Source organism: Sitophilus oryzae, unplaced genomic scaffold, assembly GCF_002938485.1.
Source record: "Sitophilus oryzae breed Bouriz unplaced genomic scaffold, Soryzae_2.0 scaffold_41_pilon_pilon, whole genome shotgun sequence".
In the NCBI taxonomy this organism is placed as follows: Eukaryota; Metazoa; Arthropoda; class Insecta; order Coleoptera; family Curculionidae; genus Sitophilus; species Sitophilus oryzae.
This window is the reverse complement of record NW_022146996.1, coordinates 4,627,914-4,654,987: the sequence shown is the minus strand read 5'-3', so window position 1 is coordinate 4,654,987 and position 27,074 is coordinate 4,627,914. Positions and strand designations below refer to the sequence as shown.

General features: G+C 33.1%; 1 protein-coding gene across 1 annotated transcript; it reads right to left on the bottom strand.

The window, feature by feature from the left end:
- Positions 1 to 6,984: 6,984 nt before the first annotated feature.
- LOC115885783 lies at positions 6,985 to 8,478 on the bottom strand. Its single transcript, XM_030904801.1, has 2 exons — positions 7,568 to 8,478; positions 6,985 to 7,509 (listed from the first exon to the last, which is right to left on the bottom strand). Exons 1-2 carry the CDS (start codon positions 8,274 to 8,276, stop codon positions 7,040 to 7,042), a joined length of 1,179 nt encoding a protein of 392 aa, XP_030760661.1. The 5' UTR covers positions 8,277 to 8,478; the 3' UTR covers positions 6,985 to 7,039.
- Between the last annotated feature and the right edge of the window lie 18,596 nt (positions 8,479 to 27,074).

Here is a 27,074-nt window from a genome sequence, read left to right as displayed (position 1 = left end):
GTTTTAGGAGCTTGTAGGTACAACTAAGAAGGGCTATGGGGCGATAGAGGTTGATCTTTAGATTTCCCTGGTTTTAATACAGCTATTATTTTAGTTTTCTTCAATTCCTTTGGAATGTTGCCTGTTGATAAAATTAGAAACTACAAAGCCATTTGAGGGCAGTTTTCCAGCGTAAATAAGGAATTCTGGATGAATGTGGTTATATCTAGGGAACTTTTGGAATTTTTTGGAATGTTTCATGGCGTCACAAACAAAAATAATGGACACTTTTAGGATGTTTATCAATATTATTCCGATACGTAAAAGCTGAAAATAATATTTGTTCTATATCATAATCATATGTTCCAACTTTGTTAAATATTTTTACCAAAATTGTTAAAATATCAAAAGTTATACTTCATTAGTTCTGTGCATTTTTGTCATACGACATGAAAAATTAGCCAAGTACACAAAAACAAGTAAAAATTTTTAATACACTTTAATACACACCAAAAAAAATTATTGGCGAGACTATCTTTGAAATCATAAAAAATAAATTCCCTTTTACGATATTTTTCAAGATGGATAAATTTAACAAAATAAAAAAATACGTTTTCTGAATAGAACGAAATGAAAAGACTGGAAGCATTCTACCGTGACTACCGAAAAATTTATCTACACTTGTACAAACATAATACTTTATCATAGCCCGAACGGTGGTGCATCGATATCGAAAACTCTTATCCAGAAATAAGAGAAAATCGCTGACAATTCGAAATAAAATCAATTATTATCGAACTAGACGTTCGATAGAGAGATAAATAGAAACGTCATTGTTTCCTTACTGCAAAGATATTGCAGCAATATATTTCCAGAGAAAATATCGCGGAATAGGAAGAAAACCGGAAAAAGAAAAATATCTATCTAGTTGGTGTTAATAAAAGACCTTACAAAAAGAAAAACTAAAGGCTTAGTGTAGGAGCATCGAAACTCGCGATTCTCGCTTCCTCAAATTATGCCGACTCGATATTATCTAAAGAAAGATTAAAGAAATATACCGGCTTATCGCGGCGAAATAACAATGAAATGGGAATAGGACTGCTCCGAACAGAAATCGGGAAGAAGAAAAACTTTTTGTAATAAGAAAATCTTCAAAATGGTTTCGGGGTTTTTAATAGCGTCGTAAACAAAAGTAATGGCAACGTTTAGGATTGTTATCGACATTAACTGAAGTATTACAGCCGAAATTCAGCCTATATCGATATACCATAATACCGGGTGCATCTCAAAAGTGGCTCACCATTATAATTTTTTATTTTTCAGATAAAAAAAGGGATTTGGTATGTTAGTACTTGACAGTGGCGGCTCGTCAGGGTAGGCAAGGTAGGCGGCGCCTACCCTAAGATTTTGGCAGAATTTAAGCGATTTATTACATTACATTATTTACTATTAATGTTGACAATACATAAAAATACTGTTAATACACGGAAGTGCGTTTTAATAATCAATATTATTTTAATATTTGTGGTCTTGCATATTAAAATTATATTCACTACCGCTGGCGTACCCTGACCGCTGACTGTAACTGTGCCGGTTAGAAAACAAAATAATTTTGACCGTTGGAGTGCCTTTGTTCGGCGATTTCTACATCGCCTACTATCAGAGTCGATACACGACGTACAACAGTCTTCTGTCTCTGTCTAACATCGTGCGGTAGCGACGCAACCTAAGTCGGAGTTGTATCATATTAAGGAGGGGCTTAGGCGAAATATCCGGTCGCCTTCGCATGAAGTAGTGGAGGCTCGGTAGGCTTAGATGTTAGACAAGGAAAGAGAGGGGACGGGTAACACGCATATTCTCCCGTTATCGGTTAATGAGGCCGAAATTCGATCGGCGGCCATACTATGGTGACAAGATTTTGAGGTGACACCGAGCGAATTTTTATGTTTTTTGTGACATTTCTGTTTTGTTTTAAATTTGTAAACTGTGTTGGTTAGTATGGTGAGATGTTCAGCGTATGGCTGCAAAGGCTGAAGCGAGAAAAAAATGACTGAAATTACATTTTACAGGTAAAAGTCGATACACAACTTTTGTTATGTAGTCATAAAATTTACATTTTTTTCATTATAGCAGTAAAAATATGTAAAATGAGAAATACAATTTCTGCAATAAACATTTTTTTATATATTTTACATGTAAAAAAAATGTATAAAGTATTGTCATCAAATATGTAAAATATTAATTGTAAACTATAAAAAACATGAAAAATTTTGGTTATAAAAAATCTATATGTCTATAGTTGTTACATAAAACTTAAATTTACCTGCCAAGATTTGCTGGGGGGTAGAAAAACTTGTGGTGGGCTACTTGTTACTATATTTTTTTAAATATCCTTTCAAAAAAATTGCTAATTTAGGTGTATAATAATAGTTTCAGTGAGTAATTAATAAAAATTTAAAAATAAATAAATAAGCTTACACAAAGCTTCTTGTTTATTTTTTTTGCGGAAAATTAAGATATTCTTATGATTGAAGGTAACAAATATTAAAAATTACATTATTCATTGAATCCGTAGGCAAGTGTGAAGGGAATTGCCTAGATTCATGATTATACCGTATGATCGAAAAAAAAACGGCGTCCGGTTGGCTTGTAAATGACTGTCGATGACATTCCTCTCGGTCTTTTTTCGATGTTATTTTATATAGTTTTTATGTCATTTTATATATAGAGTTATATGGGGAATGTCATCGATCGTCATTTCCAAACAAACAGGATGCCGTTGTTTTTCGATCATACGGTACACATGTATATACACGTTTAAAACATATATGTTTACATTATTTCTATTTAATCATTATACACACGTTAATATATAAATAATTGTCTTGATGATCAGTTCACTGTGACTGTTAAATAAATTTTTCATTATCGACTTAGATATTCTAATATTATATAAGTGAGACTATAAAATAGAAAATTGTATATGCATTACTCAAAAATAAACGATATATTAGTTAACGTTTTAATAAATATTTTTTATCGTCTAGGTACAAGCTCATTTCTGATGCTACACCATTGGAGAATTTCAAGTGGTGACAAGTGGCTTCAGTTTCAGCTGCCGTGTTACCTGTCCCCTCTCTTTCCTTGTCTAAGGCTTAGATGTGGGGATATTCCGGATATTTCATAAGGAGATATATCACATTTCGTTAGGGGATATTTCATATGATTCATTATACGTAGCATTTAAAACTTTTATATGAAAATTGAAAAAACAAATTTAAAGCAAATTGGAAACATTTTTCGGGCTTGTCTGAGATTATTAAAAATGATACGCCACAGAAATAAAAGAATCCGAAATAAAAAAACGCGTTATTTTATTCGGTGCAAGAAGACGATACAACAGATATTAGAGAAAAGTATCTGTGTTATTTCAATTCGATCTGTTAATAAAAGCGGCCAAGTCAAATATCTTTGCGAATTTTATTTTATGAAATATTAGCTAACATTATTATACATTTAGAAATTATGTTTGCAGATAGGTACTCGTATGTTTCAATTATTTTTATTTATCTCTTGCGGATCCGAAATTTAAAGAATCCTATAAAAATTTCCAACGCATTTAACATCTGATTTGACAAACCTGTTATATTGATACATTTGCAACTTCCAACGCATTTAATAGTGATTTAACAAACAAAAAATGTTATTGACCAACATAAATTAATGAACAAATTGCAGGTATTAATAATAGATATGACAATTTCGAGCATAAAATAATTTAAGGAGAATAATCCTGGAAATATAATATTTCCAGAGGCTTTCAAATCGTTTGTTTTGTTTGTTATTACACCATTTACAAGTACTTGGGTTGAGAGATATTTTTCATGTTTGAAATGCATTAAAATTTATAGTAGTGATTACATGAAAAATAAACGTTTATCGCCACTTGCCTTACTTTCAATCTAAAAAGATCTTTTCACAGTTCTTCAACAATCTGATGATTTTACTGATATAATAATAAATAACTTTTCTTTATTAAAAGACCGAGTCATCAATTTAATATACAGGGTGAGTTTCCTACGATGTTCTCTATGGGTATCTTGTAAACTACTGGAGATAGAGAGTCGGTTAAATGGGGAAAGAATTGCAGTTTTGTGGGATCATAAATATGCGCCTTTCAGATTTATGAAAAAGTTCATGACTTACTAGATATTTTGAAAAAAAACCAAATTTCGGCTATTTTAAAAATTGTCCCTAATTCCATTATAAGCTATTTCAGACAAAAAGTTTTCAGATAAAAGTTGTAGATAATCACATCCTTAATGAGATCGTGTCCTCTGTTTTTTTCTAAAGTCTATCATTTTTGACATATCACACAAACATATGTTTTTTTAAATGGAAACCATAGTTGGCCATGATTTCATAAAAAGCAGCATTTTTTAAGTTTTTAGCGATATAAGCTATAATATGTTTTCTTCGAAAAATTACTGAGTTATAGCCAATTCTTATCATTTTTAAACAATTTCACTTAGCTAGCCATGGAAACAAGTTCAATCGCCGTTACTCTCAGAAATGTGAAGCTGTCACATTCAAACTTTGTAAATTAAAATAAACAAAAATTGTAAATATGAATTTCTCAAATGAAGAAAAGCGTGTAGATACTCGCGCATCAATAGAGTGTTTCCAAAATGACTTTCATTATGCCCCCCCGCATAATGCGGGAAGAAATTTAAAAAATTTAAGAAATTTAAAAAATTTAAGAAATTTAAGAGATGTTAAAAATTATTGATATAATAATATAAACTCAGGGATAGGAAGAGGTGGACTAATTGCATGGGCCTCCTCGATCACCTGACCTATCCATTTTAGATTATTTTTTATGCGGTATTTTATGAGGCACTCGAAGTGGCGGTACGAGAGAAGTTTAATTAAATCAACCGGTCCTTTTGTGACAATAGGTAATAATTCAGTTTCAAAAAGATGTAATTCAAAACAATGGAATTTTTGAACATTTTCTAAAATAACTTAAAGTGTATGCAGTGACTCAACTGCAGCGATATTATTTTTTTAAGTTTTAGTTTGTGTAATGTAAATTCTAAAGAACCGTTGAGTAATATATTCTGACATTTTATAAGTTATAAATCAGAAAAGAATAAAAATGCCATGCAATCTAAGTGAAATTAGTCAAGAGAAATAAGAATTGGCTATAACTAAATTTAACTTTTCTAACAAGTTTTGAAAATCGTTCTTTAAAAAACATAACATTCACCGGTCAACGTATCCTCGAAAATGTATGGTCAAGAAAAGTTGAACCAATAATCTTACACGCTTTTCTTCATTTGAAAAATTCATATTTACAATTTTTGTTTATTTTAATTTACAAAGTTTGGATGTGGCAGCTTCACATTTATAACAGCAAAGACGATTGTTTCTATGGCTAACTAAGTGAAATTATTTAAAAATGATAAGAATTGGCTAAAACTCGATAATTTTTCGAAGAAAATATATTATAGCTTATATAGCTGAAAAGCTTAAAAAATGGCACTTTTTATAAAGTCATGGCCAACTATGGTTTCCATTTAAAAAAACATATATTTGTGTCAAATGTCAAAAATGACAGGCTTTAGAAAAAAACGGAGGACATAATCTCATTAAGGATGTGATTATCTACAACTTTTATCTAAAAACTTTTTGTCTAAAATAGCTTATAATGGAATTAGGGACAATTTTTAAAATAGCCGAAATTTGTTTTTTTCTAAATATCTAGTAAGCCATGAACTTTTTCAAAAATCTGAAAGGCGCATATTTATGACCCCACAAAACTGCAATTCTTTCCCCATTTAACCGACTCTCTATCTCCAGTAGTTTCCGAGATACCCATAAAGAACATCGTAGGAAACTCACCCTGTATATATAAAACATAATTATTCTTTCTCTCAATACTACCAATTTTTAAGTTTGCGTAAATAAATAAAATTAAAATACAATTCTATGATGTACTCCATAATGACTCCATAGTAATAGATAAAAAAATAATAGATAAAATAGATTAATAAAAACTATACTTATATATTATGTCATTACGTTCAATGCTGTTATTTTTGCTTTAGTTGTGTCCTAAATATTTTTGAGCTATGTTTTTAAATCAGAGATAACATATATTTACAAACTGGGCTAGGGTATTATGTAAATTAGGGGGAGGGGGCAAATAGACACAACTAAAATTTTATCGCCTACCCAGTCACACGGGCCACGAGCCGCCATTGGTATTTGACCTAAATTAGGATTGATTGACGTATTCAATTGTTTTTGGTCACTTCCTGTTTTACCGGAAATTACTATAACTTTTGATTTTTTAATGGCACTACCGGTATATTTTTACTTTATTGGATAGAAAATGACACTCAGAATAGAATGACATATCATATGTCCACTTTTGACATTTTCGCATATGGTTTATTTGAAATTGTAACATGCTGTTCATAACGAGAATTTGATTCGAAATACCAAGTGTGTGGTACCAAATTATTCGTAAAAAATGCTTTTTTCAAATATGCTAATGAGCCATTCTTCTTCCATTTGAAAAACTTCAGATATGATTAAAAATATGATTTGGGTATCTTTTAACCGGCCAGGTCAAGACACGAAAAACATTAGACAATGAAATCTATTTTTCCAAGGCTCCTTGTAGAAAAATAATTGTTTTTAACACAGCCATGACACTCTAGATAGAAATTTAAAATACGATATTTTTAAAGCGAAAATGTCAAAAGTTGATATGTAGATTTCTACATGGCATAGGGTAATTCCGGGAGAGATGGCTCACATTTTTTTAAACCCTTCTAACAAAAAAAAACAACAAGATATCTTTCTTAAACTTATTTATTTATGTTTCAAACGTGAGTATAGATAGAATAATAAACAGTTCATGTCAAAAATAAAAACGGTTTTTTCAAAAAAAAAATAAAAGTCAAAATGAATACCTGGGCCAACTCACCCGGTACTTAAGGGTTAGATGGCTCAGTGGGTATGGGATTGATGGCTCAGTGATAAATGTCCCTTATTCATTTTTTTTCTTGCTTAAAACCTTACCACAGGGGTTACATATATTCACAAAGTTTGAGCAAGTTTCGTGACACCAATTTTTGCAATATACACATTGAATCCAGTCATCTTTTTTCACTGTTGTTTTGTAGGGTTCACCGCAACCTACACATTCTACATCTTCCTCTTCTAAAGGGCTATCGCCGGATTCTTGAAGCTCAAAGTCGGTATCTTCATCTGTTGAGGAATATTTCGTTTCTCTTGATTTCATTTTCTGTGATTTCCTTTCTACATTTTTCTTTGTAACTTTTTTTTTGAATGTTTGCCTCCTTTCTTTTGCTTCCTTATTTAACTGAGCCGACTTTTTTTTCTCAATATGTTCAGGAGACGTTAGAACAGTTCCAACTTGTCTTCCACGTTTTCTGACATTATTCACAGAAATGGAGGAAGTGCTAGGAACAGGGTGCATTTTAGCCAACATCGTCCCTAAAAAAGTTATAAGAAAATTTTAACGATTATTAAAAATTTATTTAGTTAACTTTACCAGGTGTATCGCCATCTGAAGAACTATCTTTGGCAGCAATGGGTTGATTTCCATTATTGACCGTAGTGACATTGGTCCTAGTTTCTTGTGATGATGGTCCTGGATTTTCCAAATGCTCAGGAGTCTCGCTGAGATTATCAATGTTGCGTTTTTCCAGATGGTCGTTCTCGTTGTCATTTAAATAAGCATAATTAGGTATTGCCTCGGGGTTAAACGGACAAATGCCTGTGGATTTAAAAGCAGAGACAGCGTTTTCTATTGTGGCTGATTTAGACCAAGCATCGGCCAGTAATTCTCCAAAATTAAGCCTTGATATTTTTCTCGTTGGGTTTGCTCGCACATATCTGTTACACGCAGAATTAAAGTAAGCCTTAAGACTTTTAAAAAAACTTCTATCGAGTGGTTGCAGAAATTGGGTGGTGTGGCTAGGAAGGCAAAACAATAATACCTGATGTTCTTCGGCGTATTCAAGCATTTCAGGCGAATTGCAATGGCTAGCATGACCATCTAACATTAAAATAACTTTTCCTTCAGGCTTCCTTGGAACAAAATGGTTCTTTAGCCAAGTAAACATTAATTCAGTGCTAATGTAAGCCGACTTCTTATTCATATACACAACAGAACCCGGTGGCATACCATCTTCAAATTCTTTTTTTTTTATTTTGGCCCTTGAAAATACATGCCGGTGGGAGAAAAAAACCCTCAGCATTACAGCAGGAAATAATAGTTATAGTTTCACCTTTTTCCGAAGACGTAATGGCTGCTACATTCTTTGAACCTTTCTTTGCAATAACGTATCCTGGTTTGTTATTTAGTTGGAGTCCCGTCTCATCCATATTAAACAAATGCCCTGGTTTACCCATTATGTCAGCTTCCTCCAGTACGTTTTGCAGAAGAGTAAAATAAGATGAAACCTCGGTCTTGTTCATCCCTTGGCAACGGGCTAATGAAACACCCTCTGCTTTTCGAACACTTAAGTCAGGATTACGTTTAAGGAACATATTCAACCAATCGTAACCAGCAAGTCCCTTTTCTCTATTAAATGTATGTTTAATATTTAGTTGCTCTGCTAAATTAAAAGCCATAGCTCTAACACAATCTCTAGTCGGAGCGAAACCATGTTTTTCTAATTTTTGAATATGATTTTTTAATTTTAGCTCATTTTCACTTCCGAGAATTGATGGTGGCCCCAAGCCTTTTCTTGAAAAATCATTATTTTTTAGCCGTCTCCGAAATGTAGGTGGGGGGATTTTAAAATTACGGCAAGCTTCCCGTACTCCCATTTGGCCTGTTCTGACTGCTTCAGCTGCCCTTCGTAAGTCTTCTTCTGACCATTGATGCCTTTCTACGTTTCTTTTCCGTCGATACTCGGTCGGCATGACTCTATAAATAAATAAGTAAATAATTATTATTTTTCTCATATACTGTCCTGCAAACCTGACCTAACCTAAAAAAGTATATTTTTACAAATGGGACAACTAGTCTTAGCAGGGCAGTATGGGAGAGATGGCTCACGAGCCATCTATACCACAACATTACTGGGCAATCTATCCCAATAGTGCGGGAGAGATGGCCCACCTGATAATTTTCTAAGCTGATGTAAACGCAGCTACATGCCTATATAAACATAACCTCAACATACTAATGAATTAAATTTATGTAAATAACTAAAAAGGAAACAAGTCAGAACTCGAAAATTTCAACTTATTTTAAAGCATAGAAAATTTTTTAACCTTTGGAATAATAAAAAAGCTTAGAACTTACCCGTATTTTAATGAAAATACACCAAACTATAAGCACGAACTACACCATGCGTTTAGTCACACTGTCTACGTTTACATCGATTGGAGAGTCAAGATGCCGAAAATATCTCAATGGGCCATCTAACCCAGAGGGTCGTCTCTCCCGGAATTACCCTAGTTTAAAATTCGAGAAAAACATATTTTTTTCGAAATAGACTTGTCTGTCTCGAGACGGTTCTATCTTTTTTAATCTTTCTGTAATTAATGTTATTTTTGACAAGTTCTAGCCAAAATTATCATCGATTTTCATTTCCCAGCCATCTGTTTCTGCCACGCTGTTTTCTTTCGATCATACGGTATATCTTGTCATATATAAAAGAATCTGTAATATCGTTTAATATTGACTTTTAAAAAAGTATTTTTCTTCTTTCCTATACTACTATAATAAATCATATTAAATCATATTACCTCTTTAAGAGCACAATAATTGATTTAAATGCATCGATCCATTGCAACTAAATTAAATGCTATCATCCAATTTTCGGGATCGGGATTCTAACAAAATTGTTTTTAAAACCATATTAATTAAACGTAATTCTTTATTAATAGCAATTCGACTATTATAAAAAATACAACTCTAAATAATGTTTGGAGTTTGGAGTGTTCAGTTAGTTGCAAAAAACATTTACTCTAAACTTCACTAAAGTAAAAGTAAACGAGAAAACTCGTAAATAAAACGGTAATTGTCAATCCATTACTTTCTTTAAATTAAGTACACTTTTAGAAACTCCGTTTCCTACAACTAACATCATTCCTAACTGTATCCGTAATTAAAAATCATTCTTAGAAGCATTAATTGTAAAAGTTCGTTAGATTGTCGTTACATTTTAATTTTGTTTTTCGATTAAGAAAATTTGTTGTCTCAAGTTTTAAGGCCAGAAAAACACACCAAACTTATAATTAATTTACTTCTTGCTGCAATCTGTTCTACGGACGAAGTTTAGTTTGCATCTCAATCATTAAGTTGGGGGCGTCAAACTTCGCTGATGATAACGCACGAACGCACACCGTCACTTTGACATAAACTACGCTAACTTAATTATTTCGAAGACACGTTACCTCATTTGCCATATAGTCTTAATTTAACCTCCAAGGATAACTCATTAAAATAATTGCGAAAAGTTGGTTAATGAGTAGATCAGGCGTCCCGGAGGCAAAGTTGAATGCAGTTTAAGTTACAAAATATAGGTATACTTTTAGTTTTGTTGACAAGACCTGAAAAGTTTAATAAAACCTAGTGTATAGCGCCACGGTATCGTATCCTATAATATGTTACGGTAGATGGTTATTATTGGTTGGTTCTTCCTTGGTGGGATCATATTAATGTAATAACTAAGGTAAGTGTGCCAGTAATCGTCACTGTACCAGTGTTCGTCACTTTCAATAGCACATCACAGTTTATGTCAAATATTAAGAAATTTTTATATAGCAAAAAAATAAATTAAAATGTATTTCACAGATTTTATATTATTTGATCGATTTCACAACATGTGCATTTTATAATAGCTGTCATAAATCGTTTCGCATTAATTTTTGGTACGTGATTGGGACGATGTTGGTTTTGTGCAAGTTCTTTAATGTGTATTTTAAGACATCTATACTTTTAAGATAGATTACAATTGTACAAAATTAAGTTTAATTATGCATGTTTTATAATAAATAAAGTATTGTATACCGAACGTATATATATTTACAATTAATAGGCCTTGTATACCAAAAGGCTCTAGCATGGCAAGCTGTACCTACTCCCAAGGCGTTAAACGCTGTATACGGGAGCTATTATTATTATTATTATAAATAACCTATATTTATATTAAATTTGCTCTCTTTAGGCGATTATACAAGATTTAAAGAATACTTTTAGTTTATTACTATGTCTAATAAAAATGTAATGTAAAAATTACGATTACTATGTCTAATAAAAGTGGTGATGTCCTAATAATCGGCACATATGACAGTAACTGGTGCATGGAAGTAAAAATTATAATTGCGTATATATTATTTAGGTTTATTAGCATGTTTATGTCTAGACCTTATCTTTGGTGGTGTTATTTTAAGCAGTCGGTTGTAGTAAAAAAGTATGTTGATTGTAATTGTAATATGCGTACCAGTCTCCGTCATAAAAATGTGCTTCGAGATTTTAAAGAAAATATACGTTAATTAGAGATGACGAATACCGGGACATTGGGGAGACATGAAGATTTCTGGTATTATCAGATAATATGTTAAGAAGACTTAAATATTCCGCAGATAACACGCTTAAAACGATTGAAGGTGTTAATAATGATTTATCCATTAAGAAAATGGGACCTCAATCCGTTTTACCGCCTACCAGGGGAAATATGTAAATTGATAATACATGGATAATAGATAAATTTCATGCCTCATATTATATCTTTCCGGAAATTCAATAATTCTTGAAACCTTCGAAAAAGGAAATTGAGAAGAAAAACTAACACATATTTAACTTAAAACAAAACTGCAAAGCAACATAAAATTTCGATAATACAAACAACTACAAAGAACTAACAACCAGAAAAAAAACTTTCAAGAATATTTTCAAGAGGACATGATCCATGAAATGAAAGAGCTGGGTGCATGAAAAATGTACTTGAGATAAAAAGTCTAGAAAATAACAATTTTTCATATTAAGTAAATATTAATTTCATGTTTACTATAAATTCGATATTTCATTTAAATATGACAATTACTCGGACACGATAATGACGATAACTGGGACAATTGCATCTAAAAGTTGACGAATAATGAGGCAATGTGTAAGAAAAAAAGATTTATAGCGATAATTGGGGTTACAGAAACTCAAAAATACAAGCTAGAGTAATGAATTCAATATATCTGCTTACAAATAAAATTATTACCGAAAGCAATATACCATATCATTTGGATATATCACCATACATATTATGAAGGGTGGTTTTTACCCTTCCGGTTCTTTTTCTTGATTTTCACTGATTTTTATGTCGACGGAATATTGGGACATCCTGTATACTGTCTGAACCAAAAAGATAATATGATCAAAGTTACAGTTATATTATATTGTCCTGTTTTTTGTAGATATTATATTTTATCATATGTTATTTAGAAATACTTTTGGCATAAATTGAGAAATTTATATATTAAACAATCATTTTCTGCAATTTTCCTTTACTAATTTTTTAAAATTTCAGTTAAGAAATATAATATATCTGTAATATCTAATAATCTATCTCTGAAATCTAGTTACTATAGATTAAATTTGCAGAAACGAAAGAAGAGAAAAAATCCAGTGGTTGTCAAATTTTAAGACAACAAAAGTCTTTTTTATATTTTTGTAATAAAATCACTTGCCAATCCTGAAAACATTTGCATATATTTAAGACGCACCCTGCCACCCTGTATAATGCCTTCCACTTCAGATATTCCAAAGCAAATTGAACCGTCGATAAAGTTATTGTTTTACTTGCGTCATAAAAATCCGTTACGTAACAAAAGAACCTTAACAAGTGCCTGATGCCGCTTCGAAACTTTAAATTTTATCGAAATAAATCAAACTGGAAAGAACGGACTGGATAATTTACTTAAACAAGAAATAACGACCCATATAATTTTATGGCGGCTCCGAATAGCTTCAGGAAAGTTCAATAAGTTTGTTTTTTGCCTCTTTCTTCTCGCCGCTCCGCCCTTCTCCTCTGCTCGTTTTAATAGAATTCGTTTCGAATACTTTAAGCCGGCTGAGGATAATTCGAATGCTTTCGTATCGGTCCGTTTGTAACAGGACTAAACTTGTTCCTAAATTGGGTCGATTGTTTGTCTCTTTATATTCTTTTCTGTCTATTATTTAAGCCACGATGCGATTGCCGTCCTTTTTACCGGTGAGAATTAAATAGAACAATAAAACGAATAGTTTTCAGAAAAAGGATCATGTCTATTGCGTGAATAATCTGTATTTATCACATTGGAATTATAAGGCATTAGCCTCCCATAAACCAGAAGATTTGGCCTGCAGACTTGGCCTGTCACGTACCAAAACTGTCGTATTTTGGTCTGCGGACTTTGTCCGCCGATTAGATATTTGCTCTATTAAATATTCTCGTTTGGGACAAAATCTTTTTTTTATACGACGTTTTATAGTACTATTTATAAATATTTATTGGAATAAACTCTACCGCTTAGAAGGAATGATCGTTACAAGTCCGCTGACTTCACCCCTTATTCGTTTTTTTAAACCAATCTAATCTGACAGACCAAGTCTGCGGATTTGGCCTGAAACGGGCTTAGTCCTCAAAAGACTTGGCTTGCCACAAACTTGGTCCGCTCCACAAACGCAAAGTTTTTATCCACAGGCCTGCAACTCCCAGTGGATGATATGCCAAGAATGTACAAGTTTGAGAAACACCTCAATGTAGTATTGAGCTATAAATAGGATTGGAAGAGAGAAAGTCTGCTCAGCAGTTAAAAGACCATACCAAAACTTGGTATACTGATGCTTCCAAAACCAATGCGGGAACAGGGATCGGAGTATTTGGGCCGAGAACTAAATACTCCGGGCCAATGGGCACATACCGTAGCATCCCACAGGCAGAAATCTACGCTATCGTAAAATGCGTTCAACTTATCTTAGATAGGAACTATCGGAAACAAGAAATATCCATCTTATCTGGTAGTCAAGCAGTGTTAAAAGCGATCAACCCAGTATCAATCCATTCAAAATTGGTCAAAGAATGCATAGAGAAGCTGAATAAATTAGGCAAAGAAAACAAAGTCCTCCCACTCTGGATGCCTGCTCACCAAGGGATAGAAGGCAATGAAAAAGCAAATAATCTGGCTAGAAAAGGAGCTAACACTCCAACGAAACTGAACCAGAACCGTTCAGCTTCCTAAATGGTAACCAACTAAAAGCGGAACTCAAGAACTTGGAAGTCTCCATCCGCAACCTGGCATGGGAATCTTGCAACGGTCTAAGACACTCGAAGAAGTTTCTGAGGGCTTACGACCAAGAAAAAAAAAGCAAAGATCTTCCTAGATTTAAGTAAGTTTTTTTTCGGATTGTCACGGGGTTTTTAACAGAACACTGTCTCCTCAATGGACACCTCAGTAGTTTGAAACAAAAACCACTTTATAAAATATTTATATCTGTTTAGCTTCGACATGAACGGTTTTTAAAGTGTAACATACAGGATTAGATTAGATCAGATTTTTTGAGGTGTTCTATTATGGTCCTCTTGCTTAGGTCTGGTTTCAGACTATTACAAGAGAAGATTACGAAGTCAACCACAAGCAGAAAACGTTGGCAGAAAATTTTCGAGAGAAGTGGAGGGCCTTGTATATCATTTTATGGCGGCTCCGAATAGTTTCAGGAAAGTTCAATAAGTTCGTTTTTTGCCTCTTTCTTCTCGCCGCCCCGCCCTTCTCCTCTGCTCGTTTTAATAGAATTCGTTTCGAATACTTTAAGCCGGCTGAGGATAATTCGAATGCTTTCGTATCGGTCCGTTTGTAACAGGACTAAACTTGTTCCTAAATTGGGTCGATTGTTTGTTTCTTTATATTCTTTTCTGTCTATTATTTAAACCACGATGCGATTGCCGTATTTTTTTACCGGTGAGAATTAAATAGAACAATAAAAATATAGTTTTCAGAAAAAGGATCATGTCTATTGTATGAATAAGCTGTATTTATAACATTGGATTATATTAGCCTTCCATAGCGTACATGGTGGCTATGTAGTGGCCCAATGACTAAAGAATACAAGGACATGTAACGGCCATATACGGGCTGCAGCAGAATTTGTGACCTTAGACGCCATTTTTAGGGTTCCATACCCAAAGGGTAAAAACGAGAACCCTATTACTAAGACTTCGCTGTCCGTCCGTCCGTCCGTCTGTTACAAAGGTCTATCTTATAAACCGTTATAGCTAGACAGTTGAAATTTTTACAGATAATGTAACTATGTTGTAACGTTTTTAGTTCGTCCCATGTCTTTTTTATATATGATATATATGATGTCTGGCGTATCGTCATCGTATCGTTCAGGCCTGATAATTTATTTGGCACGTTTGGCGTAATTTTTACGTTCCCTAGTCGCCAACCCTGTTATCGTTTGACACAACCCTGTTATCGCTCTGAGGAGGCGCTGTCAACATCGCTTCTGTCAACTTTCTCCATGCTTAACCTCACTTTGTTTTACCGCTCTGTTGTATCCCGGCTTTTAGAAATGGTGATTATTTAAATCTTGCTGTATAATTTGAATCAGCTGCTATTTCAAAGCAACAGAGTAGAGTTTTGGATGTCCCGACTTAACTTGTATTTGTATTTTGCTGGCATGTTGGCGTCCCTTTTCTTTTGTCCTCCAGAATGTTACATGGAAGAAAGGACAGTTTCTTTGGTTATTATTGAGCCCTCGGAAGTGTTTCGAGAGTCTTATGGACGTACATTGTCTTATGGACGTACATTATCTTATGGACGTACATTATCTTATGGACGTACATTGTCTTATGGACGGACTGTGTCCAAGGTACGGGTAGTGTTCCCCTGTACCGTTATCTTATGGACGGACTGTGTCCAAGGTATGGACAGGTGTCCCATATCTATGTATTGATTCCAAGGTTCGGGCATTATCCAAGGTCCTAGTAGTGTTCCAAGGTACGGGTAGTGTCCCCATATTGCCACAGTATGGATACAGCGTAAGCTCCATGCTGCTTCGCTCCCATATCTAGTCAGTCAGTAGCTACGGCTGTATTGATTCATGGTGTCCTCATTCTGGCCCCTTTTGTGGTTTTGGCCAACAGGATCGCCGACAGACAGTACAGAGATGCGAGCCCACCTCACGCTGTTACTGTTTGAAGCAAGATTACATAAAGAACATCTAAGTGTAGATTTAAGTTCTAGTTTTACATTTAACATCTAAAACATTTTCAGTCTTCAACAATAATGTACATCTTAAGTAATATCGTACAGACTATGTTTAGTGGTTAGATTGTTAAGAACATTCATGTCGATTTAATATTTAAAATATAATTTAGATCTTAGATGTCATTGCATTACGTCTTGTAATAGTATTACTTTTTTATAGATATTATTATTGCACTAACATCATATAAAATATATCAAATTAATTAAACTAATGCTACATTTCATATATTCTCTTAAACTTTACATGTCTTGTATTTTATCATAGTAACACCACTTTCGTTGACATATAACCACTATAATAGTTATTAAAATTGTACAATGCAGTACAATACAAATCACAGTCCATCTTGAATAAATATAGTCATTAGTTTTAAGTAATACACAACAACTGTGTTTTCTTTCTCTGTACATGCCTGGCGCTCAATATCTATATTTTTTTGTTTATTGTTATTGATTAGTTTTCTCTCTAGTGAAATACCTTACCCACGACTGCTCTCCGGTGAAAAGCTGCCGTTCGCAGTGGTAATGTTTATAAAAAACGCAACAATGTTGCCGCTATAAGAACAAATAATAAAAACAGAATTAAATACATGTTTATAAATAAAAAAGTACTTTCACTAAACATTTTCTGTTAACTAAGAATTTTACATAGAATCTTTCAAGTCCTCGTGGTTACAGCGTTAGGACTTTACGCTGCTATGACGTTGGAGCCGTAGTAAGACAGGTTCGAATTACTGTTAATCGTTTTTTTTAATTTTTACATATTTTTACATATTTATTTTTACTTTTTACATATTTATTAGTGATTAATACAATTTTTAGTAATGTGTTTCTTCATTTTTTTTAATTACTTATACGCGCATTCAAAATTTCAGCTAAATCGAAAAAAAGTTTATAATAATATAGTGTCTAATGTTGTATAGATAATGAATGGTACGGAACCCTTCGTGCGCGAGTCCGACTCGCACTTGACCGATTTTTTTGGACATAACGAATGCGTCATCAGCTGGTCATCAGCGACAATTTTAGCGATTCATAATAGTTGGTTGTGTCTAGTGAACTTTGTATAAACTTTATTACAATGTTATTACAAATTTTAATTCGTTCAGCTTTCACGTGTTAAAGGTGCAATGATAAGAAAGAGCCAGGAGTTACGTTTTATAGAGAAATAAAGAGTCCACTACACCTTTTTAGCGTTTTTTTATTGAATTCGATAATTATTTTTCTGATATTATATGTACTTGGTATGTGCTAGACGTCGATACTAGTTTTGTACCTTTTGTTAACTTTTTAGTACGTTTATTTCGTAACTAATTAGTATGATACACCAACGGATACATCATAGGCGTAGTGAAAACATTTACCAAAAATATAAATATCGCTTCAAGCGGCTATGCTTAGAAAAATATGTGCCACGGCACTGTTTGGAAGAATGATCACAGTTTGGTCTCGGGTGCTATTTGTCCTTGTATTCTTTAGTCATTGTAGTGGCCATTAATGACCGCTTGTAGGAAGCGGGAATGTTATTTGGCATCATGGAACTATCTAAGAACTATTATGTCTTTTTATTAGCTAGTGATAATGTTCATAGTAAACAGATCCAAAAAAGTACTACTCGCGTTTATGAAATCAATCGGTCTCGTTTTGAATTTGGTGAATATCATGCGTTATACCCTTTGGTTATACCCACAACTCACAGCTCACTCTCAAAAATTTGTCTACGAACATGTCTACGAATATTTCTACATGGAGAATGAAGCGTTGAAGTATATTTTCAACAACAGTCTAAAAAAATGCTTATTAATAAAATAATTATAAAAATAAGGAAAACAAAACATCAGAAAAATAATTATTAAAAATATATTTATTTAAATTATTACACAATGTAAAAGAAAAATACAGTAGATGTACAGGGTGGGTCAAATTCGACGGTTTTATAGGAAAACACCCTTTTCTGTAGGAGATGGACGAAAACTAATATCGGTACCTGGAGCTCAATTTTTATCTAAAACATGATTGTGAAATCAGCACATCGATATCTGTTACCGGTTCGGAGTTACGGTAATGTTTTTCAAAAATGTACATTTTTTACAAATTGCTGTAACTTTTTTGCTATGGAAAATATTTTATTTTTATGAAAACATTTTCAAAGCACCTTTTTACGTAGAAGTTAATGGTTTACGTATAATTTTTTTAAAATTAATAATTTAAGAGTTATCAAGAGAAAAACTGATTTTTTATTTGGGACGCCCTGTATATTTTTAATTAAATGAAAAGAATTTAAAATTACCTTTCCAAAAATATGGCACACTTAATATTTTGTTATAATCCACTTCGAAATACGGAATTTTTAAAAGTTCGCCACTTTTAACTAGTAGGCTTTGGACACCTTATTGATAATCTGTCCCTAACGGAACTCGAAAACATATTTTTCCAGCAACGCGAGGCACCGCCTCAGAACGCTGAAGTTGTCAGCTAACTTTTGCACCCAATTTCGAAAATAACTGATTTAGCTAACCAAGATCCCAGCCGTTGGCCGTCGAGGCCGCAGGGCTTAGTGCCTATGGATTTTTATCTTTGCGAAAGAATGAAGGTTCTTATTTTTAAATTGCCTGTATAATCTATACAATAATTAGAAGCACTTAGCGGTCATGCGAGGGTATCTTTCATCCACACTGAGTTAATCAATTCCGCTAGAAATGTTCAAAAACGGTCCCATCTATAACAGAAGACGGTCGACATGTCGAACACCTGCAGCGGCTGCAAAAAACTTGTGCAACAAAAGTAGCTGTGTCTGATACTACCTTTAAGCTGAGCGCGCTGGACAGACACCGGCGCGGTTTGGTTTGGTTTGGTTTGACACGACCGACCCGAAAATCGATGCAGCCGCGCACTTTCTTTAAGATCAGCGCGCACTGAACAGGTACCCACCCGAACGATTTCTTTGCTTTATGATGCACTCGCATAATCGACGGTCGAGAGTACGTCACCAGAATATATTTGAGCATAGAAGAGGAGAAGTTTATTCAAATTCATTCGGTATTTCAAATATAGAATAAAGTATTATTATTATTATGTATATTTTTATGCAACTTTTTTTGTTTTATGCTTCATGATGGAAATTTATATTATTTAGATCTTAACAAACCACATAAAATTAGTGAAATAGAGTGGAGGGGGGTTTGGGAACAAAAATACTACATTACCCTTTAACATGACTAATTTTAACAAATTTGGTGCCATTTAAAAGGGCCGGATTGTCGACGGGTGCTGGCGATACTGAGGATTGGTCGATGTGGACGGGTCTAATGCAGTGCGCGGGCTTACATTTATTTTAATGTAGACTGAAAATCACGGGTCGCTCGATCGGGCCGGTACCTGTTCAGTGCGCGCTGAGCTTTAGCCTGCCGATTGTTTTGTATGCCGTGCCTATGCCAAATCGGCGTACAGAAGTGCGCAAAAACCTAGGGGGACATACACACTATTAAGAAAAAAAAAATCTTTCCGTTTACAATATAGGTAAAAGCTTTTTGGAGTTGTTGTCGGTACATATTGTTGTCATTCATAATACCATAAAATTACGTTTTTAGAAGTTTCACAACTTTTTTCTTTATATCAATACCAAGGTGCATAGACTACATTCAAATTTAATGCCTAAGTTTATGCGTTAAAATAAATATATTTTCTTTGTTTAAACGAAATTTCTTAAAGTGATCCCAATTTCAGATAAACTATCAATCTCTAATAACTATTGTTACTTTTGCGATTACTTACTTTTTTTTTCTTGTGTATTAGAGCTAAGTGTGTTCATAATAATATAAATTTTTAGACTAAATTTATGTAAAAAGTTTCTATAATTTTTCAGTAAGTTTCTACTATTTTATCTGTTTATTTTTGTTGAAACTATTGAAATCGACTATCCCATTGAAACATACACTAATTTATTTTCCTCTAACGTACTCCACATGTACTTTAAATGCGTTTTAATAAATAATGTAACTAGGTAGCTCCCGCATTTCCCAAAGGAAATTTTCGCACTCTAGTAGCAGATATATTTGTTACAGATTGGATAAAATGTTACGGCCAACAATATATAGCGCCTGCATCAAATTAAAAACAATTTTGCACTTGGAGTTTAAAAGGAGAGAATATAACTGTATATACAAAGTGATTCACGTATAGTCATATTCATCTCGTAGTGTGATCCACAGTCGATTAAAAATGTCATATTAGGTAGAAAAGTCTTGTTTCAATCATAAATATTTTGTAATACTACTATTTGATGTAGGTCCAAATGGTCAGTTATCTGCATGCCGTCGATCCACATTTGTTTTTAAATAACTAATAAATAAGCAATTAAAATATAACAATCTCGTGTCGACAAACAAAGGCAGGTTACCAGTTACGCTGAAGTTAAGCGCATGCGAAGGAAGTTTCAAAGGGTAATGAACGACCCGGTAAAAAGGACGCAATATAAAGAGGAATATAAGAAATCCAAAAGAAATCTGGTTCGACAAATTAAAAATGCCAAGGAATGCCTGTTTGCCTTAAACCTGTTACCCAACTTGCGGGGACCAAGTGCATCTAAAAGAAAGGTTCTGACTATGGCAATGCAGTCCATAGTGATGTACGGGACGCCTGTATGGGCCGAAGCCATGTAAATCAAAAAATTCCGAAGGAGAATAATCCTACTCCAACGAATAATGGGAATCAGGACGTGCTCAGCGTACCGTACAATATCTGCAGATGCGGCCATTCTTCTGGGTGGCCTGGTCCTACTGCATCTCCTGGCAGCTGAAAGCAAACTTCTTTTTGAGAAAAAACTCGCCGGAAACTCGCCTGATGCATTGAGACGCAAACAAGCTAGAAGGGACACATTACATAAATGGCAAATGGAATGGCTTGCTCCAGGAATGGAAATTAAATGGATCAGGAGGATAATCCCGAAATGTGATAAATGGTTTGACAGGGCATGGGGAGAAGGAAACTATTATCTGACTCAGGTCTTGATGGGACATGGGTGCTTCTCTGCGTACCTACATCGGATAGGGAAAAAGACATCTGCGTCATGTGTTTTTTGCAAATATCCCGTTGATGCAGAACACACAATATTTTTTTGAAATAAATGGAAGGAGGAAAGAAAAGCACTTTGTGATGAAATAAGTGATTGCATTACTGTGGGAAATATGGTAAGCCTTATGCTTAAAACCAAAGAGAACTGGAATCACATTAATGACTACATTAAAGGTATAATGTCGGAGAAAGAAAAGAATGAGGAAGAAGAGAAGTAAAAGTAACGAGGGAAAAAAATGAAACGAAGAAAGTAATACCGGCACTTACTCGCGTAGATGTCCACGGACGGGGCCAGTAAGTGTGGCAGGAATATAGGAGATGGGTTTAGTCGGTCGGTTCTCTCCAAGAGTGGGGGCACCAACCCGACACTATCCAGGCACATCAAACCAAGACCGCCTTATGAGCCAAAGCCTGGATGTCTGCTAACAGATTCATAAACTTCTTTAAAAATAATGTTACCAGTCCAGTTTAAATGTGAAAGTGTTTTGGTGTATCATGGTGATTTAGTGTTTTATTTAGCTGTGTAACACCAAAAGTTTCAACCTTCAACTGTAAAATTAACATGAACAAAAGCGAAGAAAAAAACTTAAATAACATAGATAACTTAAAATTTACATCGAACAACATAAACCAACTTGACTAAATTTGAAAAAACAATTTCATTTTCAATTAAAAATGCCAATGCCTATAAAAATATAACATAAAAGATATATCTAATACATTTAGCAACATTATACTAAGTAATAAAATAACATATTTAAATTTCAATAATTGCTAATAAATGATATATTAATTTTAAAAGAACTTCAGAAGTAAGAATAGTAAGAGATAGCATAACTACTTATTTAGAAGAGTTTGATTTCGACTGCTAGAAAGCATCAACGGACTTTTGCATGTAACAAAAAATATTTTTTTTAATTAATGTTACCTAATGCGCCCCAAAAAAAACGGAAATTCATAGTATCGAGTCGCGGTTCTTTGATGTCTCAAAAGAATCGGGAAATCCCGGTAGTTTCCGGGATTTCCCGGTTTTGAACCCTAGGGCAGATATATTGTTTTACAACACTTGACGTTTAAAGTCATAGGCTACTGCTTAAAATCAAGAAAAATATAGGCTTCAGATCTAAATCTTAATTAAATTAAAAACGATTTATTTTAGGTATAGGAACATGTATAATCAAAAAGTGTGTGTGTGTGTGTGTGTGTAGCGAACAGTAAGTACTAGTACTAGAAGTAACATTGACACATTTTAAGAAAATGGGCTATAGGGTGTTAAAAATAATATATCTTTAAAGTCGCAGTGATTAACCCCCGAATGAGTGAAACTCATTCTACATTCTAAATTTAAGATGATTACAATAAACCTATTCTTTTTTAAAAAAAGTTTAACATCCTGTATCTTTAAAACTACTCATTTCAGTACCACAGGAACTTAAAAAAAATAAAGTTCTGTTATTTAGGATTCCAGTTTTTAGTGTAACCATAGTCATGTATTCGAGAGTTAATATTCTAAAATTATTTTAAGTATTACATTATTTTAAGTATTACGTTATTATTTAAAAGTATTACGTTATTGGCTCAACTTTCGTTTAGCTGAAATCTGTTATATAAAAAATGACTTTATATATGCGTTCTAGGAAGCGTTAGGAGTTCAAATAGGTATACAAAAATTTTCCTGCGGAAATGGGTCATTTTCATTTTTCGGGCTTTAGTATCTATAGGTCTTCGGGGTGTGTTTTAGACATTTTTCTAAACATAAAAACACAAGAAAAAGTGTCTGCGGAAATTTTTTATTTTTATTTTACATAAAAAATGCTTTGACTTTAGAATAGCCGAAATCAGTTACATGAAAAATGAACTTACATTTGTTTTATACGAGCCTTTACGAGCAAAGAAATCCAAAAAAATTCCTGCGGAAATGTGTCAATGTCATTTTGTGCACTTTGTTTTTCATACATTTTTCAGTTTAGAAGCTTACGGGACCCGGGAGCGAATACGGGTGCTGGGTGGAGTAAAATATCTTTCGGGGGAATAACAATTCTTGTAGAATAGATAATATAGGTTCTTGTAAACTATAAGTACCTCGGAAAGTTGCACTTATTCTTGTTTTTTATTAAAGCTTTACGTAAATAGGACTGACTCAAAACAAAAAATCATTGGATCATGCAGTGTTCTTTTATATTTTAATAATTAACTGTGATTTTGCAAAAATATTAGATTGGTTAACATTTGGGTTGCTTTGGTTAGCTTTTCTTTGTAGAGGGTGTTAAGCAGTGGTTTTTATATTTTAATAATTAACTGTGATTTTGCAAAAATATTATTAGATTGGTTAGGATTTGGGTTGCTTTGGTTAGCTTTTCTTTGTGGAGGGTGTTAAGCTGTTAAGCTGGGAGGGTGTTAAGCTTGTTTTTATATTTTAATAATTAACTGTGATTTTGCAAAAATATTATTAGATTTATTATTATATTGGTTAGCATTTTAGACACTTTTAAATGATTTTTTTTTGGTTCAAAAGTGATAAAAAGATAATTTTTTTATGTATTTATGCTTACAAATGGAAAATAAAAATCAAGCATTTCCGCAGGAATTTATTTATTTTCCTGAGTTTGCAAACGCTTCTAAAAGGCAAAAATATATTTATTTTTTATATAACTGATTTCAGCTATTCTAAAGTCTATTAAATTTCCTCAGAAAATGGATACAGTCTATTTTCGCAGGTAAATTTTTATTTTCCTCAATTCGTGAATGCTTCTAAAAGGCAAAAGTATAATTATTTTTTATATAACTGATTTTAGCTATACTAAAGTCTAATAAATTTCCTTAGAAAATGAAAACAGCTTATTTCCGCAGGAAAATTTTTATGTTTATATGTTCAGAAAAATATTAAAAATAAAACGCAAAATGTATTTTTTTATAGCAGTTATTCTAAAGTGCGAAATTTGAAAATTACGCATTTCCGCAGGAAAATTTGTGTTTTCCGTGGTTCACAGTAGCTTTTTAAAGAGACATTTTTTTTTCTAGTAACTGATTTCAGCTAAACAAAAGTTGACCCACGTTATTTTTAATAGAGAACAAAAAATAATATTTAAGTATTGATGCATTTTTTTTAATAAAATTTTTATCTAGTATCTATGCCTATTAATATATTTAACTAGTAGTATGCTCGTAGTCCAGTAAATCTCATTTAACGTCAAAAATGTTTAAAGGCTAATATATATTCTATGGGATTTATTAACGATTTCGTTGGTGGTGTACGATCGTAATAAATTTTCGACAAAAAACCGCTTCATACTCTATTTGTTTATCCTGATATTTGTGAGAAAAATATCAGGTGGTTTAGAAACATATCGATTGTGTCGAACTGAGCAACGCATTACAAAACCGATGTTATTTATCTTCTTTTTTTCCTATACACAACCTCTCGATTTATCTTTCTTATTCGATTACACCTTTCCAGCGGCATCGCCCCTGAATTTCAATGTATAAAAAATACATAGAACGGGTTTCGACGCTTGTTTCTTTATTTACTTCTCTATGATTCCTTACAGCTCTCCTAATCTGCGGAAGCGATACGTTATTCTCGATAACTGTTTTTCCTTTCTAATTGATTTATTTCAGTCTCAATCTGTTTTGAGATACAAGTATTTAAGGTTCTGAAGAGATCTTTAATGTTTTATATATTTAGTACTGTTTCATGGATATATTCTTTTACTCCAGCGCAGCGTGATCGAAGTAGTAAATATATACATATACATGGATTAATTTATAGACAACTTTGATTCACTCCTTCTGAAAATTATTCGAAATTTTATTAATATACCCGAAATGATATATTCACTTATTTTATATCCATAATTCAGTTCCGTCGGAATAACAAAGCTTTAGATATATTGACACTACCTGTTATGACATAGAGCTGTAAAATTTGAACATTACAAGAAGAATGTACAAGGAAATCTCCAGTAGAGCAAAAGTCGACTATGGAGCATGCATGGTAATCTTGGAATTGCATAAAACAATCACAAGAGGATAGAGTAGACAAGAGTGAAGTCTCAAGTAAGAACGTAATTTGCAGTATTAAGTCAATCATCAAATGGCAATAGGTAGGTTACTATACTGTAGACTGGAAGTTAAAGTATATAAGAATTACAGAGCAATACTCGAAAGGTGTATGAAAACTAAGAAGCCGTCTAATCTAAGATGGAACTAAAATATTATAAAACAAACTGGAACAACGTGTGATGAAACAATACAACAGCGAATCACTCGGGCGTAAGTAAAAAATATTATGTAGGGGCAGCATCGCCGTAATTATCTGTAAAGTAAGGTTCAATTTGATGCTGGTAGGAATCTGTTGTTTTGCCAATGCCTGCTGTTATGACAGGTTTCCATAATGTATTTATTTTTATGAATATACGTTAAACATTTTCAGCGAATCCCATTCTTTTTAGAGATTGGCCACGTATTGCAGCAAATTAATAGGTCTGTGGTTTTGATAGTGGATAGTCCTGCTAGAATATTTTGGGTGTATTTAATTCCGAGACTGTACTGACTTTTTCGCAACATTGTAGTAGATAAACTGGCGGCTTTTGGAGCACAAATCTTAGCTGTAGAGCGTGGTCCCTGTTGGAGGAGTGAGGCTGTTTGAACCAGAGCCTCTTTGAAACTGGCTCGGTTTGAAAGAGACCGCTATCGAACAGGATTTGAACAGACCCTGTTTGAAACAGGCCGCTATTGAACAGCTTTTTAACCGCTGCACAGTGAATCGACCCAATGCAATTTGGTTGGACATTCAGCAATTATGCAAAATTTCTAACTTAAGACATTATTTTGAATAAATGTGTTCTAAAGTCTTCAAATTTGTTAAAAATAGTCATAACTTTATTATAGATAACCTACTGAACAGTGCACTACTATTCCGGTGTGGGTGTTTTTCCAGAATATATATTTTATGCACTACTATACTACTACAGTGAGTGTTTTCCAGAATATATATTTTATTTGAATTTCCGTATTAAATTCACTATTACAAACTAAACTGCATAATTTTATACTCATTCCAAAACTTAATGAACTTTTATCATATTCTTATTCTATATGAATTAAGACCTTGCGATTTGTCCAGTCCACCCCCCCGCCCCTAAATTAAACAAGTTATGGCTGTTTAAAGCTAATAATTATTTAAAATAAATTTATAGACACTCTGTATGAGGTAGTATTATTTTTATTATTGCAACATAGTATTCCAGGGTATTACAGAGTATTCCATTTAAAAATATAGAATTTTGATATTTTTGGTACAACTTATTTGGGACACTCTGTACCTTTTGCAAATAATTTTAAAGTGTAGCTTTAGGAGTCCTTCAACAATTCGATCTTCAACAATCAACCTTGTATATTTGTTAACTGATAGCTAATGTCAGATGGCAATTTCTACTAAAAAATAAATATGATGAATGAAATCTTGTTAGCTAATGGTCAAAATTAAAAGTGTAGAAAATATATCACAAGTAAGTCGGTAAAAATCGCCATGCAATTAGAAAATACTGTATTTACTATGATGTATAAGACGCCATCTTGAGTTCTTGGAAAAATCAAATTTGGGACTAAAATTAAATATTTAATGGTCATTTCTCTTCAAAAAAAAAATCAAAAATGTCCAAATCAGACTAATATTTCTAAAACAAAAGCAAATGTCCATATTTCCGTATACCTCGATCCAC

What these genes read in the sequence shown, in the direction of transcription:
- LOC115885783 (XM_030904801.1), bottom strand. Translation starts at nt 8,276, where the DNA reads ATGCTGAGGGTTTTTTTCTCCCACCGGCATGTATTTTCAAGGGCCAAA. An exon ending in TTCAGATGGCGATACACCTG is followed by an intron (nt 7,510 to 7,567) that starts GTAAAGTTAACT and finishes TAACTTTTTTAG; the next exon opens with GGACGATGTTGGCTAAAATG.